Source organism: Carassius gibelio, chromosome A4 (genome assembly GCF_023724105.1).
Source record: "Carassius gibelio isolate Cgi1373 ecotype wild population from Czech Republic chromosome A4, carGib1.2-hapl.c, whole genome shotgun sequence".
NCBI classification, from domain to species: Eukaryota; Metazoa; Chordata; class Actinopteri; order Cypriniformes; family Cyprinidae; genus Carassius; species Carassius gibelio.
In genome coordinates this window covers 11,623,240-11,636,924 of record NC_068374.1, presented here as the reverse complement: position 1 = coordinate 11,636,924, position 13,685 = coordinate 11,623,240, and the positions used below count along the sequence as shown (strand labels likewise).

The 13,685-nt window shown below is 38.2% G+C and overlaps 1 protein-coding gene across 1 annotated transcript in view; it reads left to right on the top strand.

Annotated features, from left to right (window-relative positions):
• Positions 1 to 10,384, top strand: part of LOC127969489 (C-type lectin domain family 10 member A-like) — a 423,625-nt gene extending 413,241 nt beyond the window's left edge. The window contains exons 4-5 of the mRNA XM_052571498.1: positions 9,637 to 9,749; positions 9,854 to 10,384. Of these exons, the coding sequence (XP_052427458.1) occupies positions 9,637 to 9,749; positions 9,854 to 9,995 (255 nt within the window). The 3' untranslated portion in view covers positions 9,996 to 10,384. The remainder of the gene's footprint in view (positions 1 to 9,636; positions 9,750 to 9,853) is intronic.
• The last annotated feature ends 3,301 nt before the right edge of the window (positions 10,385 to 13,685 follow it).

The following is a 13,685-nucleotide window of genomic DNA, read 5'->3' as shown; positions in this document are numbered from 1 at the left end:
TGATGTTTGGTGTCTATGAGTTTGTATTTTCATGATCTAAATGAGAGTGTATATTATATGTTGATGCCTATGCAACACATTAGTTTTATAAGAATCTTAATGATTCTTCTCTTGAACTGCCCAATCTAATATCTACCATACTAGAGACAAAGAGTTTTAAAACTTCCCTCCAAAAGGTACCATTCCTCATTGGCTCTTTCAAATGCTGAGGGTGTTTTATCATCCCTCTGTACAGATCACTGATCACCAGATCAGGCGGTTCTTCTAGATTCGGGAATTTCATGAAGATGCTGAGCTAAGAGCCTTAAAACCTCCCTAAGCTTGTGCCAGGCTTCGGCCTTGACCATTTACTCATCAAGATCCTCTGATTCAAACTGGTCTCATCAATTCACTTCAGCAGAGACCAACTAGAGTCCCAAAGTGCATCAGGACTCTTAACAAACAGGAGAGACTCAAATATCAAACTTAGTCTTATTAATTGATACATTAAGTATCATATGCATCTTTTACAAAGGTGTTTAAGAACTAAGAAACTGATGTTTTCCTTCAGACTGTAGATCAGCTGAATATCAAATTGTACCATAGCTTCATGTCTTTGTTTCTTTTCTTTTTACTGCTTAAGTTTTAACTTTTTTTTTCCAATGCCAACTGTATGCATGTGTGTGTGTGTGTGTGTATGTGTGTTAGACTTGTTTAAATGTTTATGTAGTTAATAAAGTCTTATTTGTATCACACTTCATCATCTGTTACTGTAAAATTAATGCATGTGCTTCAACCTCATTTACATGAACACAAACCACATAGTTGAAACACTTATTTTCAGTGTCCTTCTGCAGTGAGTTGAAGTTCCCTTTGACATAAATACTTGAAGTATTTCTGTAAAAACCCTTCCTTTCTGCATAAATACTGGCCACACAAACAGATGAGGAACACAACACAGTCCACTACAGAGAGAGAAACTAGTGTTAGTTTACTGAAACTGAAGCTGTCTGAATGTGGAAATGAAAATATAGAAAGGGTAAAACTCTGAAAATATGCAGAGAAGAAGAAACAACATGGATGATGTCTAAGAATATGTGGATGTTGTACGAGGTAAAGTCAGAACAGATATCACAGATTCAACGCCACGAGAATCCAGTCATATAGCATGGATAAAGATTCAATAATGGACTCAGAAGACCGAATAGAAAGGATTGTTGATATCTACGTCAGTGCAGAGGCTGTAAGAGACATGAAACATAAGAAAGAGACAGAAGACTTCAACACAGAAGAACCCCGAACACCTCGACACACAGAAGACTTCAACACAGAAGAACCCCGAACACCTCGACACACAGAAGACTTCAACACAGAAGAACCCCGAACACCTCGACACACAGGTAACTGAGATTAAAGGACATTTTCTGATTATTCTCTCTCTTCCAGGTCCTCCAGTATGATCTGACATGCAGTCTTTGCATGCTCCATTTGTTGATGGTGGACATCGGACATCGCGTTGTTTTCATATGGATTACTTTATCTCAGAATATTTGTTTTCTGTTTAGTTTAGAAAGTAGACATGTCAAGCTTTCTATAGATATCTCTGTCATGTCTCTTCGTTGAGTATTCACCGAGTTACAGTTCATTTTAATGACGTGTTTGTAAATGAAGATCTGCGCATGCAAAGGCTGCAGACAAGCACACCTGGTTTGTTATCTTTATTTTATAAGTGCACAAAGTTCTGTTGTTATTATGTCTGTATACAAAAAAAATAGACCCTTTACAGATTCGATTGATGTATTGCTCTTATCTGTACGGTTAAAACTGAAAGTGTAATTTAAGTCTTTCGGGTTTATCAGAAGAAAATGACTCATAATGCGTATCCGCGTTAATCGACTCCAGAGGCTTAAAGAACACTTTTTCATAAGTAAGCAGACCATTTGATGTATGTAGTGTAACCATAATAACCAGCGTAGCACTGTTTAAGAAAGGCTTAGGCCTTTCTCTTGAGTCTGTAGGAACCTTTTAAATGATTTAGTTAATTATCCTGAGACTGTAGGACGTATCCGCGTTAATCGACTCCAGAGGGTTAATGGTTTTTTTTTTTTTTTCCTGAAAGTGACTGATCGTTTTGCTAGAGAAGACACTTATTTGTCAACCAGTGTCATGTGGATTAGTTTAAAGCTTCCTAAATATGGATTTTTGACCTTTAGAAAAGGTTTATCTTGAGACCTGTTCACGGTTTCCTCCAAAACCAAAAATGTATCATCGGCTGAAAAAAGTCAAATACAGTGAAACTGGGATGAGTAAATAATCAGGAAACCATTTTTGAGTGAACTGTTCCTCTGCATTTACTCACAAAACACAAGAACAAAAACCACACTAATAAACGTCTGACAAGCGTTAAAGTTAGTCTACAGTTCACATGTTTCAGAAGATGTGAGTCGTATGATATGAGGAAGTGAAGAGACTAACATCATATCTATCCTCTTCAGGAAGTGATGGTGTGATGATCTCCAGAGCAGCTGGTGTGTGTTTGGGACTGATGTGTGTTTTTCTGATGACTGCAGTCATAGTGCTGTGTTTCATCTTCACTCAAGAGAGACAACAGCTGCAGACTAAGATCACCAACCTGCTAACCAACAATATGAACCTCACAGAAGAGAGACAACAGCTGCTAACCAAGATCACCAACATCACAGAAGAGAGAGACGAGTTAAAATCAGAAAGAAATGATCTTCAGAAGAAGTTTGCGGGTTAGTTTCTTCAGTCTAACTAGTAATTTGATCTAAAGCAGGCTTTAAAGTGGACTGTCCTGGATCTGTTGTGTAGCTAATGCTTGTAATTGACCTTTCTTTAGCTCTTTATGTTTATAATGATTAATGATAATTTAGAGAAAAAACATTATCTTTTGTGATAATCAATCTATGGCCTCAGATGAGACACAAACCTGTCAAATACACAGAGTACTTCAGTGTCTAGAGAGCACTAGTGAGATCAATTTAAAACACTGTGTCAGAAACCTTCCTTTGAGAAACAGGTTTCCTTCTGAAAGTCATTGTCTGTTACAGTATACAACATAAACAGAGCGTACAGATTGATCGATTTTGATTTTAGTTTAATGGCCACACAGCCAAGCTGGTGGAATTTGTTTTCAGTACAGCTCTTTGGTACAGGTTCCAGCATTACATTAAACAAACAATAAACATATAAAATAAAATAACGTACATATACATACATACAGATAATTTATAAGGAGTCATGCCTAATCCACAGTCCTCAGCGTTCAGAGTTCAAAATGTTTATTGCTATTGGGATGAAACTGTTTTTGAAGCGAGTTGTTCTGGAGGCGATTGTCCTGTACCGCCTCCCAGAGGGCAGTAGCTGGAAGGCGTAGTGTGCAGGGTGAGTGATATCAGAAATTATTTTGTGGGCTCTGCGAAGTGTCCGTTTGTGGTAGAGTGATTCAAGGGATGGTAGGGGTGAACCGATGACTTTGGATGCTCTGTTGATGATGCGCTGTAATTTCTTCTGGGAAAGTGTGTCAAGACTGCCAAACCAAACTGTGATGGATGTGGTGAGGATGCTTTCAACGATGGCCGTATAGAAGCGGAGCAGGAGATGAAACCTTACTTTGAACTTCTTGAGCTGTCGGAGATGGAAAAGTCTTTGCTGGGCTTTTTTGTAGATATGATCGGAGTTGATTTTCCATTTGAGGTTGTTGCTGATATGGGTCCCAAGGAATTTGTATGTATCAGTGATGGAGATGGGTTCAGCTTCAATAAGCACTGGAGTTTTGGGGGATGGCTGGCGTCTTAGGTCGACGATGAGTTCTTTTGTTTGTGATGTATTGAGTAGGAGATCATGGTCTGTACACCAGGTCACTGCTTGGTTGATCTGTGCACGGTATTCAGTTTCTTGGTTGTTAGTGATGAATCCTATGATGGTTGTATCATCTGCATATTTGTACAGGCCGACAGAGCTATGGTGTGATGTGAGCTGGTTTGTGTAGAGAGATAATAGCCAGGGTGAGAGAACATAACCTTGAGGTGCGCCTGTACTGTGGAACAGAGGGGAGGATGTATAATTGTTAATCTTTACCTTCTGTTGCCTGTTCCAGAGAAAACTGTGAATCCAATGACAGATGCATGGGTCGATATTCATGTTCAGTAATATATTAAACATTTTGGCCGGGTTTATTGTATTGAATGCAGAACTGAAATCCATAAACAGGATGCGGGCATATGTATTTGCGGACTCAAGGTGGTTCAGTATGTGATAAATTGCTAAGTTGACAGTGTCCTCAACTGACCTGTTGGCTCTGTATGCAAATTGGAATGGGTCCATGAGGGGGTTGGTGACAGTTTTTAGGTGATTGAGTATGATGCGCTCGAATGATTTCATGACAGCTGATGTCAAGGCAATAGGTCTGTAATCATTGAGGCAGGAGATGGTCTTGGTCTTAGGAACCGGAATGATGATGGATTCTTTGAAGCACTTGGGTACTAATTTTTGGCAGAGGGAGGTATTGAAAATGTCGGCGAAGACCCCAGCCAGTTCTGCAGCGCAGTGGTGGAGAACAGTGGGGCTGATGTTGTCTGGACCGGGGGCTTTATTCCTCTTAAGTCCCCTGAAGGTGCTCCTCACCTCCTCCTTGTGAATGGTAAAAGGGGGGGAGGGGAGGGGGTCGGGAGGAGATTGTGGTGTAGCCGGTACCTGCTCAAACCTCCCATAAAAGAAGTTGAGTGTATCAGAGAGCTGATCATCGCCGTCAGGTATGGGGGTGGGTTTCTTTTTATAATTTGTCATGTTTTGAAGTTTTTTCCAGATAAAACGTGTTTCATTAGTGGTGATTTGTTCTTCTAGTTTAGTAGCATAATTGGATTTGGCTCTTCTTATTGCAGATCTCAGTTTATATTTGGAAGCCATATATTGTTCGTTGTTTCCTGATAGATGAGCTGCATTTTTCTCCTTTCTTAACTGTTTAATATCTTTGTTAAACCATGGTTTGTTGTTATTGTAGTATTTGATTTTTTTTGGTTGGTATGCACAGGTCCACACAGTAATTTACATATGACATTATTACGTCGTTGAGATCGCCTGCAGCATGGAAAACTTCCCAGTCTGTGCACGCGAAACAACCACAAAGTTTGTCGATGGCCTCTGGGTACCAGCACCGGACAAATTTTGATGGTGACTTGGAGGATTTAAGTTTTGTCTGTATTGTGGAATTAGAAGCAGCATTGCGTGGTCGGACCTGCCCAGCGGAGCCCTTGGGAAAGCACGGTAAGCCTCTTTGATAGTAATATAGCAGTGGTCCAGCGTGTTGGACCCTCTGTTAGGGCAGGCTACCTGCTGATGGTAGCCGGGGAGCTCAGACTACAAGTTTGTCTGGTTAAAGTCCCCGAGGACAATGACTGCTGCATCAGAGTGTATATTTTCCACTGAGGAGACGTAGTTGCCTAACTCGGCTATGGTGGTGATAGCGTTAGCCTCAGGTGGAATGTACACACATATCAAGATTACTGACGTGAACTCCCGTGGGAGAAATGATGGTCTGCATTTAACAGTGAGGTATTCCAGGTGAGGTGAGCATACATGGGTGAGTTCTGTAGAATTTGTACACCAGCGTTCATTGATCATTATGCAAATACCACCGCCTTTAGACTTGTGCGATAGTTTGGGTGATCTATCGGCACGGTATAATGTGAAACCTGGAAGTATTACCGCTTGGTCAGGTACTGATTGATCCAGCCAGGTCTCTGTCAGGCAGATGGCAGAGCAGTCACTGTAGTCTTTGTTAGTTTGTAACATAAGTTTGAGCTCATCCATTTTGTGCCGGAGGGATCTAACGTTTGACAGCAAGAGGGCTGGGAGCGGTGGCCGGTGAGGGCGTCTCCTGAACCTAGCAAGGGTTCCTGAGCGACGGCCTTTTTTGGTCGACAGCCATGGTTTTGAGTGGTTTGATATGTTTAACTCCCGTAATTTCTCCAGCAAGGATGTAGATGGACCCAGATTACTATGAGAAGTGTATCTGAGGTTTAGGAGGTCCGATTGAGTGTACTGGATTAGGCATGACACTTCACAAACAAATAACGCAGATATTAACATGACAGACAGGAACACTGTTTGTACTGTGGCAAGCCTCACGGCCGCCATTTTTCTGATCTGATTGCTGCCTGATACAGTGAAATTAAGCAATAAGCTGTGAAGAGCTCTTGCAGTAGATTAAAAGCACTCAAAAAGAAAAGTTAATAGACCACACATGGACACACAATACAGTATACTGTCAGTTATTGTACAAAAATTATAAATAATACTATAAACAGCTATAATAAAATATACACTACCAGTACAAGTAATATAAATAACCTTTTTAATTAGGTTTAGATTAAAATTTAGTAAAAAAAAATATTAAAATATATATATTTCATATTAAGAATAGTTTAAATCTATTGACATATTTATGCATATATCACTCTAGACTTACTGATATAAAATGTATATTTTAAATTTATTTGTAGTGCTGCTTGTGCACAATGCACATCTCTCAATATGAAGCCTACAGTGTGTTTAAATGTCACTGGCTTATCTGCAGAGGTGGTTAGTAACGAGTTACATTTACTTCGTTACATTTACTTGAGTAATTTGTTGGAATAACTAATACTTTTGGAGTATATTTAAAGATGTGTACTTTTACTCTTACTTGAGTAAATTTTTTGTAAAAAATCTGTACTTTTACTTCGTTACTGTGGGCCACGCTCCTATCGTTACTTTATCTTAATGCAATAAATGTTATAAATGCTTCAGTTTATTCCAAACGCTTTTCTCTGGACAATGAGTGATGCTCATTCGTGAATGATTTATTCTTTTGAGTCAATTTTGTTCAAAGGCTTGATCAAACCAATGGGCTCGGTGCACAAGATGGCGCCGGTGAGCTTCAGCGACGCGAGTGTGTGCATACTTACTTCCGGTCTTGCGACGCTCGCATTGACTGTAAGGGAAACTTACATACGAAACTTGGCTAGATGTATATAATTTATGATTTTCAAATTTAACAGCCGATAGTGGTATATCAAAAACATGGGGAAACATCCTCCCTATATTTTGCGTACCTCTGTGTGGAAATTCATCATGATACAACGCGGAGATTGCGTTATTCTTCTGTTGATTATGCGGATCAGCGTCAGGTCAGGTCCACAGGGATTTCTTCTTTCAAACACAAACCTCTCAAATATGCAATACTTTTCATTTTCGAAGAGATGGTTTTGTTCTGTTATGTAAGATCAATGTTTCTGACTGTCAAACAAGACACACAGAGATTTCTGATAAAGCATGTTTTATTAACTTTATTTGATAACATAATTTATAACTAACTGTACAATTAAACATAATATATTTATGGTAGGTTTGCCTTAAATAAAAGATCGCTGTTTGCATTCATGTGTGTTTTTATCTGTTTATTTGTTTTGTGAAAGATCTGCAGCATAAATCATTATCTGTCTATGAGCAGCCATGTATATTGTTATTTTTTTGCATTAATTATCAGATTAAACAGATATTAAAATTAGTCATGTATTTTTTACTGTGTAAAATAATAAAATATGTTGTGAAAATAACGATGAAACAGACTTGTGTACAATTGAGAAATGGATACTTCTGAAGATAAATCGCAGCCCACGTCTCACGAGGTAAATATTTAATATAAAAAATAATAATAATAATGCAAACATTTTCGAGAAATAAGAAATTTGTACATTTACATATTTGGTAAGATAAAAATACATTATATAGCTGTGTATACACACCACGAGTTCAGCTTTCATCTTGTGAACAGTAGTGACCTGCCCCGGGGACAGTGGCAGGTGGGGAGTTTTACTGAGGCGGTACACCTGTCAAACGGTAACGCAGGTATCCTAAGGCGAGCTCAGGGAGGACAGAAACCTCTTAATTAATTCACCGGACCCAAACATACACATGTTTCACATCCACTGGCTCAGTTAACATTTATAGTATAGTGATAATAGCAGTGTATATCTTATTTGCATATGAAGTGATATTATAAATCCTGTAAACATATAGAAGGTGATATTTATATACTCCGGTTCTCTGCACTGACTTTAAGCACAACCGGAAATATCTACGCACACACTCGCAAGACCGGAAATCCAAGATGGCGGGGATATGCAACTAGCCCATTGGGAAACGAGTGAATAGATTCATGAATCAGTTTGAAGGAGTCGTTCAGTTCCCTGCCGCACGCGCTGAGCGTCTGAAGCGGTTCACTCAGAGTTGTGACGTTTAAGATCAGCAGCGTTGAAAACGTGGCTATGGAACTACACAGAATTGAAAGCAAATCTGCAAAGGCTATTTGCTAGCGATGAAGATCTTTATTAGATGAACACCGCGTGTGCTGTCTACGGTTCGACAGGTATAACTTAGGCTACATTCGATTAAAGTACACGATACTACTGTGACATTAGTTTGTTGAACGTGTGACTTATAACACAGGGGAGTCAAGTTGAATGCAGCTTCCAAAAGACAAAAAATAGCCGATTAAGATTTTATTAATTTTAATACAATCACACCGGTGCGAGTATGTTTAGTGAGTCGTATCATCAGCTGCTAAATTCAGATCTGTGATCGTTTGCTGGCAGACGTGTTTTTACAGCGCTGCGCATTATAACCAATCACACACGATTCTGTTGAGCTTTTGAATGCAATGGCCAATCAGAGGCGTTCAGATGAGTCATCGCTAAAATGCCGGTGCTTCCTTCACTCGCTCACTGACTGAATACCTCTTTCTGGAGAATTCTCTCGTCAGAAACAACAAAGTGCAGATGTGTGTATGAATCTATAATTAAGATATTGATTTCACAGTGTTAACAGTTTCAGTGATTTTAATGGTAGTTTCTGAGAGTGAATGAAATCTAGACTGTCAGTGAAAATTATGTTTAATAATGTAAATGTTATTTGCTCTCTTTCTGAACAATGAAAGATTAGTAGCAATATTTATATCACATTAACTTTCAATGTTAAATTCACATTTAAAATAAAGTCAGTCGTATTAAATATGTTATGGCATGACACCTATATCTGTTACTTAAGTAAACAGACAGGGTTTTATAATAAATTACATAAATTGGAGTAAATTCTGATGAAATATATACATTTATACACACACACATACATTACATACATTTTATCTATATATCTAAATAAAAATAGACTCAGTATATATGACCCAAAGTAACTAGTAACAAACTACTTGAGTAGATTTTTTGATCAGATACTCTTTTACTCTTACTCAAGTAACTATTCAAGACTAGTACTTTTACTTTTACTTGAGTACAGTTTATGGTTACTCTACCCACCTCTGCTTATTTGTGTTTATAGATGGATGGAAGTGCCATCAATCAACTCTTTACTTCTTTTCCTCTGAGAAGAAGAACTGGATTGAGAGCAGAAGATACTGTAGAGAGAGAGGAACAGATCTGATCATCATCAACAACAAAGAGGAACAAGTGAGTGTGTGTGTGTGTGTGTGAGTGTGTGTGTGTGTGTGTGTGATCGTGGTGTTTGGTTTTTAAATTAAAGATAATGTGCTGAAATGTGTCTCTGCTCGTGTTATAATCATGTTATTGTTTCTCTTCTCAGGATTTTGTGAAGAATATTTGTGGTTCTGATCATTTCTGGATTGGTTTGACTGATGTTGAAGAGGAGGGCAGATGGAAATGGGTTGATGGCAGCAACATCAACATCACCTCTGGGTGAGAAATGACTGAACTGAACTGATTATTATCTAATAAATGATTGTCTCAGTATCATATCACACAGAAAGCAGCTCTGATCTAACTCTGATCTGTTGATGCAGGTTCTGGAAGTCTGGAGAACCAAAACAGCCAGACGACTATCAGGGAAATGAAGACTGTGCTAACACTCATTCATTAGGATGGTTTGATACTCAATGTGATGTTACTGTTAAATGGATCTGTGAGAAGAGTATCCTTAAATGATACATTATAATAAAAAATGTACGTGTATGCATCATTAACATATAAATATGTCCGTAATTTTACCTGTTTTTTTTTTTTTGAATGGCACATTAATTAGGTTATTCAGTATAAACAACTAAAAAATAAATAAAAAAAATCTTTGAAAACAATTTTTTTAATAACTTTTTGAATTTTAAAGATCTGAACTAAAATCTGAATGTGAAAAACAACAGCGATGTTTCTACAGACTGAAATAAAATCAGTAATACACTGATATAATAGAAATATTCATAAAAACAGCATTGATCCAATATTGTTAACCAAAATGATCATGATTTTAGGAGTATTACTCAGTACATCAGTAAAGTTTGATGTGAAATGTGACTCCTGCAGCTTTTTTGTAATTACAGTATGACAATAAACATGATTTACTTGTTTTCAAAAACTGGTTTATTTCCTGAACCACGTGAAGATGAATATAAATGGAAAGTTGCATAAACAGCTTCTAATGTTTGACTGAGAATATGAACAACAGTCTGACTGTAGAAATCAGGATATGGTCTAACAAGTACATCTTCTTTATAAACACTTTCTAGCATCAGTATGATCTGTACATCACCAAATATAAGAAGAGTCATTCGTTATCACTATATGAAACTATTACATGTTATTTATTTATAACATCTTTATGACTGTTTGTTTTATGCTAGTGAAAGAAAAAATTGCTTACACAACAAGCCCAGATTTTACCCCAAAATGACTGACAGTTCATTTAAAGTCCAGCCTCTTTAAAGTGAGTGAATAATGACTGAAGGAAGAGCATCAGATGCAGTCGCTGCTAAAAACTGTTCATCCGTCTGAACTTCTGATGAAACGACCTGAAGCTCATCAAACATCGAAGGGTTTCAACACCAGATGAACAAACCCCTGACGTCTTTACACACAAACAGCCATGACGGAGTTTGATGTCTTGCTACAGCAAGAGAAGTTGTTGTAACTCAGGCATAAAATGTTCGATCTTCCCCAAACTTTACATGTTTGATAAAGAGTCTTGTCCTGAACACATCTGAAGGCCAATATTCCATTATAATGATAGCGCCACCTGCTGGCAACAGGAAGATTGACACATATAAATGGCTTTGACATATTCCACTTATATTTATGACTTTAAATGCATTTCTCACCGTTCGTCTTTTTTAATAAAGCAGCTCACTGGCGGTGAGCCCGGGTTCATTGCTGCTTGCAGCTTTAATTATCTCATTAGTTTCAGTGTATTTATGACCTTCAGGTTTTGTGTAAGTCAGTCTGTGTGTGTGTGTGTGTGTGTGTGTGAAGGGGAGGATTTCAGATCTCCTCTTTTTTTTCTCCATCCTCTTTTATTTGAGCAGGATAATTAAAAAAGGAAATGAATGAAAAATAGAAAATTATAAGGCAAACGCAGCATTGTACAGTGTAATAAACACTTTTTTATTATTAATTTAACTGTTAAAAATGGCAAATTTCCCTGCAAGCTACTATTATCTTCCACTGCCTACTTTGTATACAGAATTAAACTATGTTTGTATTAAAGGAAGGGATGGTGATTTGGTTCAAAAAATGTTTTATGCTGGTTGAAAATCTCTTCACATCCAGACAGCAATCATTAAGTTAAGGGTATAAATATATTTATGTCAACCATAAAATGTTCCAATCATATCCCTGGGTCTGAGGACTTTGGCTGTTTGCATATGAAACACCAGCAGCGCATTAATGCAGACCAAACAGAAAACAAGCGTGCAGTGAATGTCTGGGCTGCTGAATGACCAAACAGTGTCAGATTCCAGCAGATGTTGGAGTTCTTCTTCTGAGGGAATGATTCCTGTGATATATTCTTATTATGAAATACATAGCTGATGGGAGCCAGCGTGACAGAAATAAATGTTTTATTTTACTCAACATAAGGGACCTGAAGTACTTGGCTAGGCCTCCCCAGAAACAGACAAGAACCAAGCCGTCCCACGAAGGTCCTGGTGTAATCCTCGATGCTCCGATCTCCCTGGTGGACATCGAGACACTTCCCTGCTGGACCCATGATCGCTGGCTGAATTCTGTCACAACACAGTGAGAGAATAACCCTGGGCAAAAAAATCAGGGTATAGGTCCAAGTGCAGGAAAGACTTCTCTTTAATAAACAAAATGCCAACAAGGCAAAACAAAACAGGTTCAGACTTGATCACAGCGCGACAACATCAAATTCATAACTAGAAATACACTTAGCACTTGAAATATAAAATCACAATTAATTCTCCCACACAGACTGGTGAGTTAGAGGAGAATATATAGTCTGTGACGATGGGGGGCAGCTGTGTGTGTGTGTGTGTGTGTGTGTGTGTGTGTGTGTGTGTGTGTGTGTGTGTGTGTGTGTGAGAACAGCTGTGTAGAGTTAAGGTAAAGGAGTTTGGGGAAATTGGTGTAATGAGGTGTACAGGTGTATGAAGTCCGGGAGATGGCGACCTCTGGTGGACAGAGAGAGAAACACAGGGCCCGGACTCAGGACAATAGTGTTTTACTCTTTTAAATATAGAAATAAGCAAGTAAATTAACATGACAAGCAAGTGTTTTTGTTCTCTTTGTTGTCAGATAATACAATAAACGTGACAAATGAACAGTGACTCATGAAGGAAAGCAGGTTTTATATCCATGATGAAATTGTGCACAACAGAGTGCTCTCTCACTTATATTCGTTCACTCTGTGCTGATATAGTGCTCTCAACTACCATGCACTATTGTAGTATTAGTGAACGAGTGCTACAGCGATATAGTGCTGCTCCAGACAGAGAAAACATTTTACTTTCAAATGACTGTCATTCATTTGCCAGAACAACTTGTTTAGAAGAATTACGTGTAAAAACTTAAAATGTAGATTATTACTGAATGTAAAACAGCAATGCTTCCTCTAGTGACATTAATGAAAGTTATTTTCTGTAAGATTTTTTCTGATCTGTGCATCCAGTGATTCGAAGCACTCGAACTGCCGCTCGCTGCCGACACCTGCTGCTCAAAACCGTGTAAATGCAACGAGAACGTGTATAATGACTTCTACAAACCAACAGCACATTTATTAAACATTATACCAAATATAAATCGTAATACAGTTATGAACCTTATGTCCTTTTAATCATTTGTGCACTAGTTTTGTCCATTAACTCTCAGTCTGACTGACTCCCTCATCAGTGTGCTGACTACTGAACTAGGGAGCTGATTGAGACACCAGAGACTTAGTTTGGACTTATTTTTCTTTTTTTAACTTATTGTCATCTTACACAGGACAGTGTGTCCAAACTAAGAAAAACTCACTGCAAGTCACTGCATGCTGTTTATCTTTGTTCATTGCTGAACAAATAATGCAGTCATTGACCATTAACTTTATAATGAACTGCAGCATAATACAATCAAACTGTTCATGTTTTGAACACAAATGTTGATATCAAAAACATAAGTACCGTATTTTTCGGACTATAAGTCGCACTGGACTATAAGTCACATTTATTTAGAACCAAGAGAAAACATTACCGTCTACAGCCGCGAGAGGGCGCTCTATGTCTTCAGTGTAGACTACAGGAGAACTGAGCAGCATCTCTGGCAGCATTGAGCGCCCTCTGGAGGCTGTAGACGGTAATGTTTTGTCTTGGTTCATTTCTCTCGCTTCATGTCAAATTAATTTTGATAAAT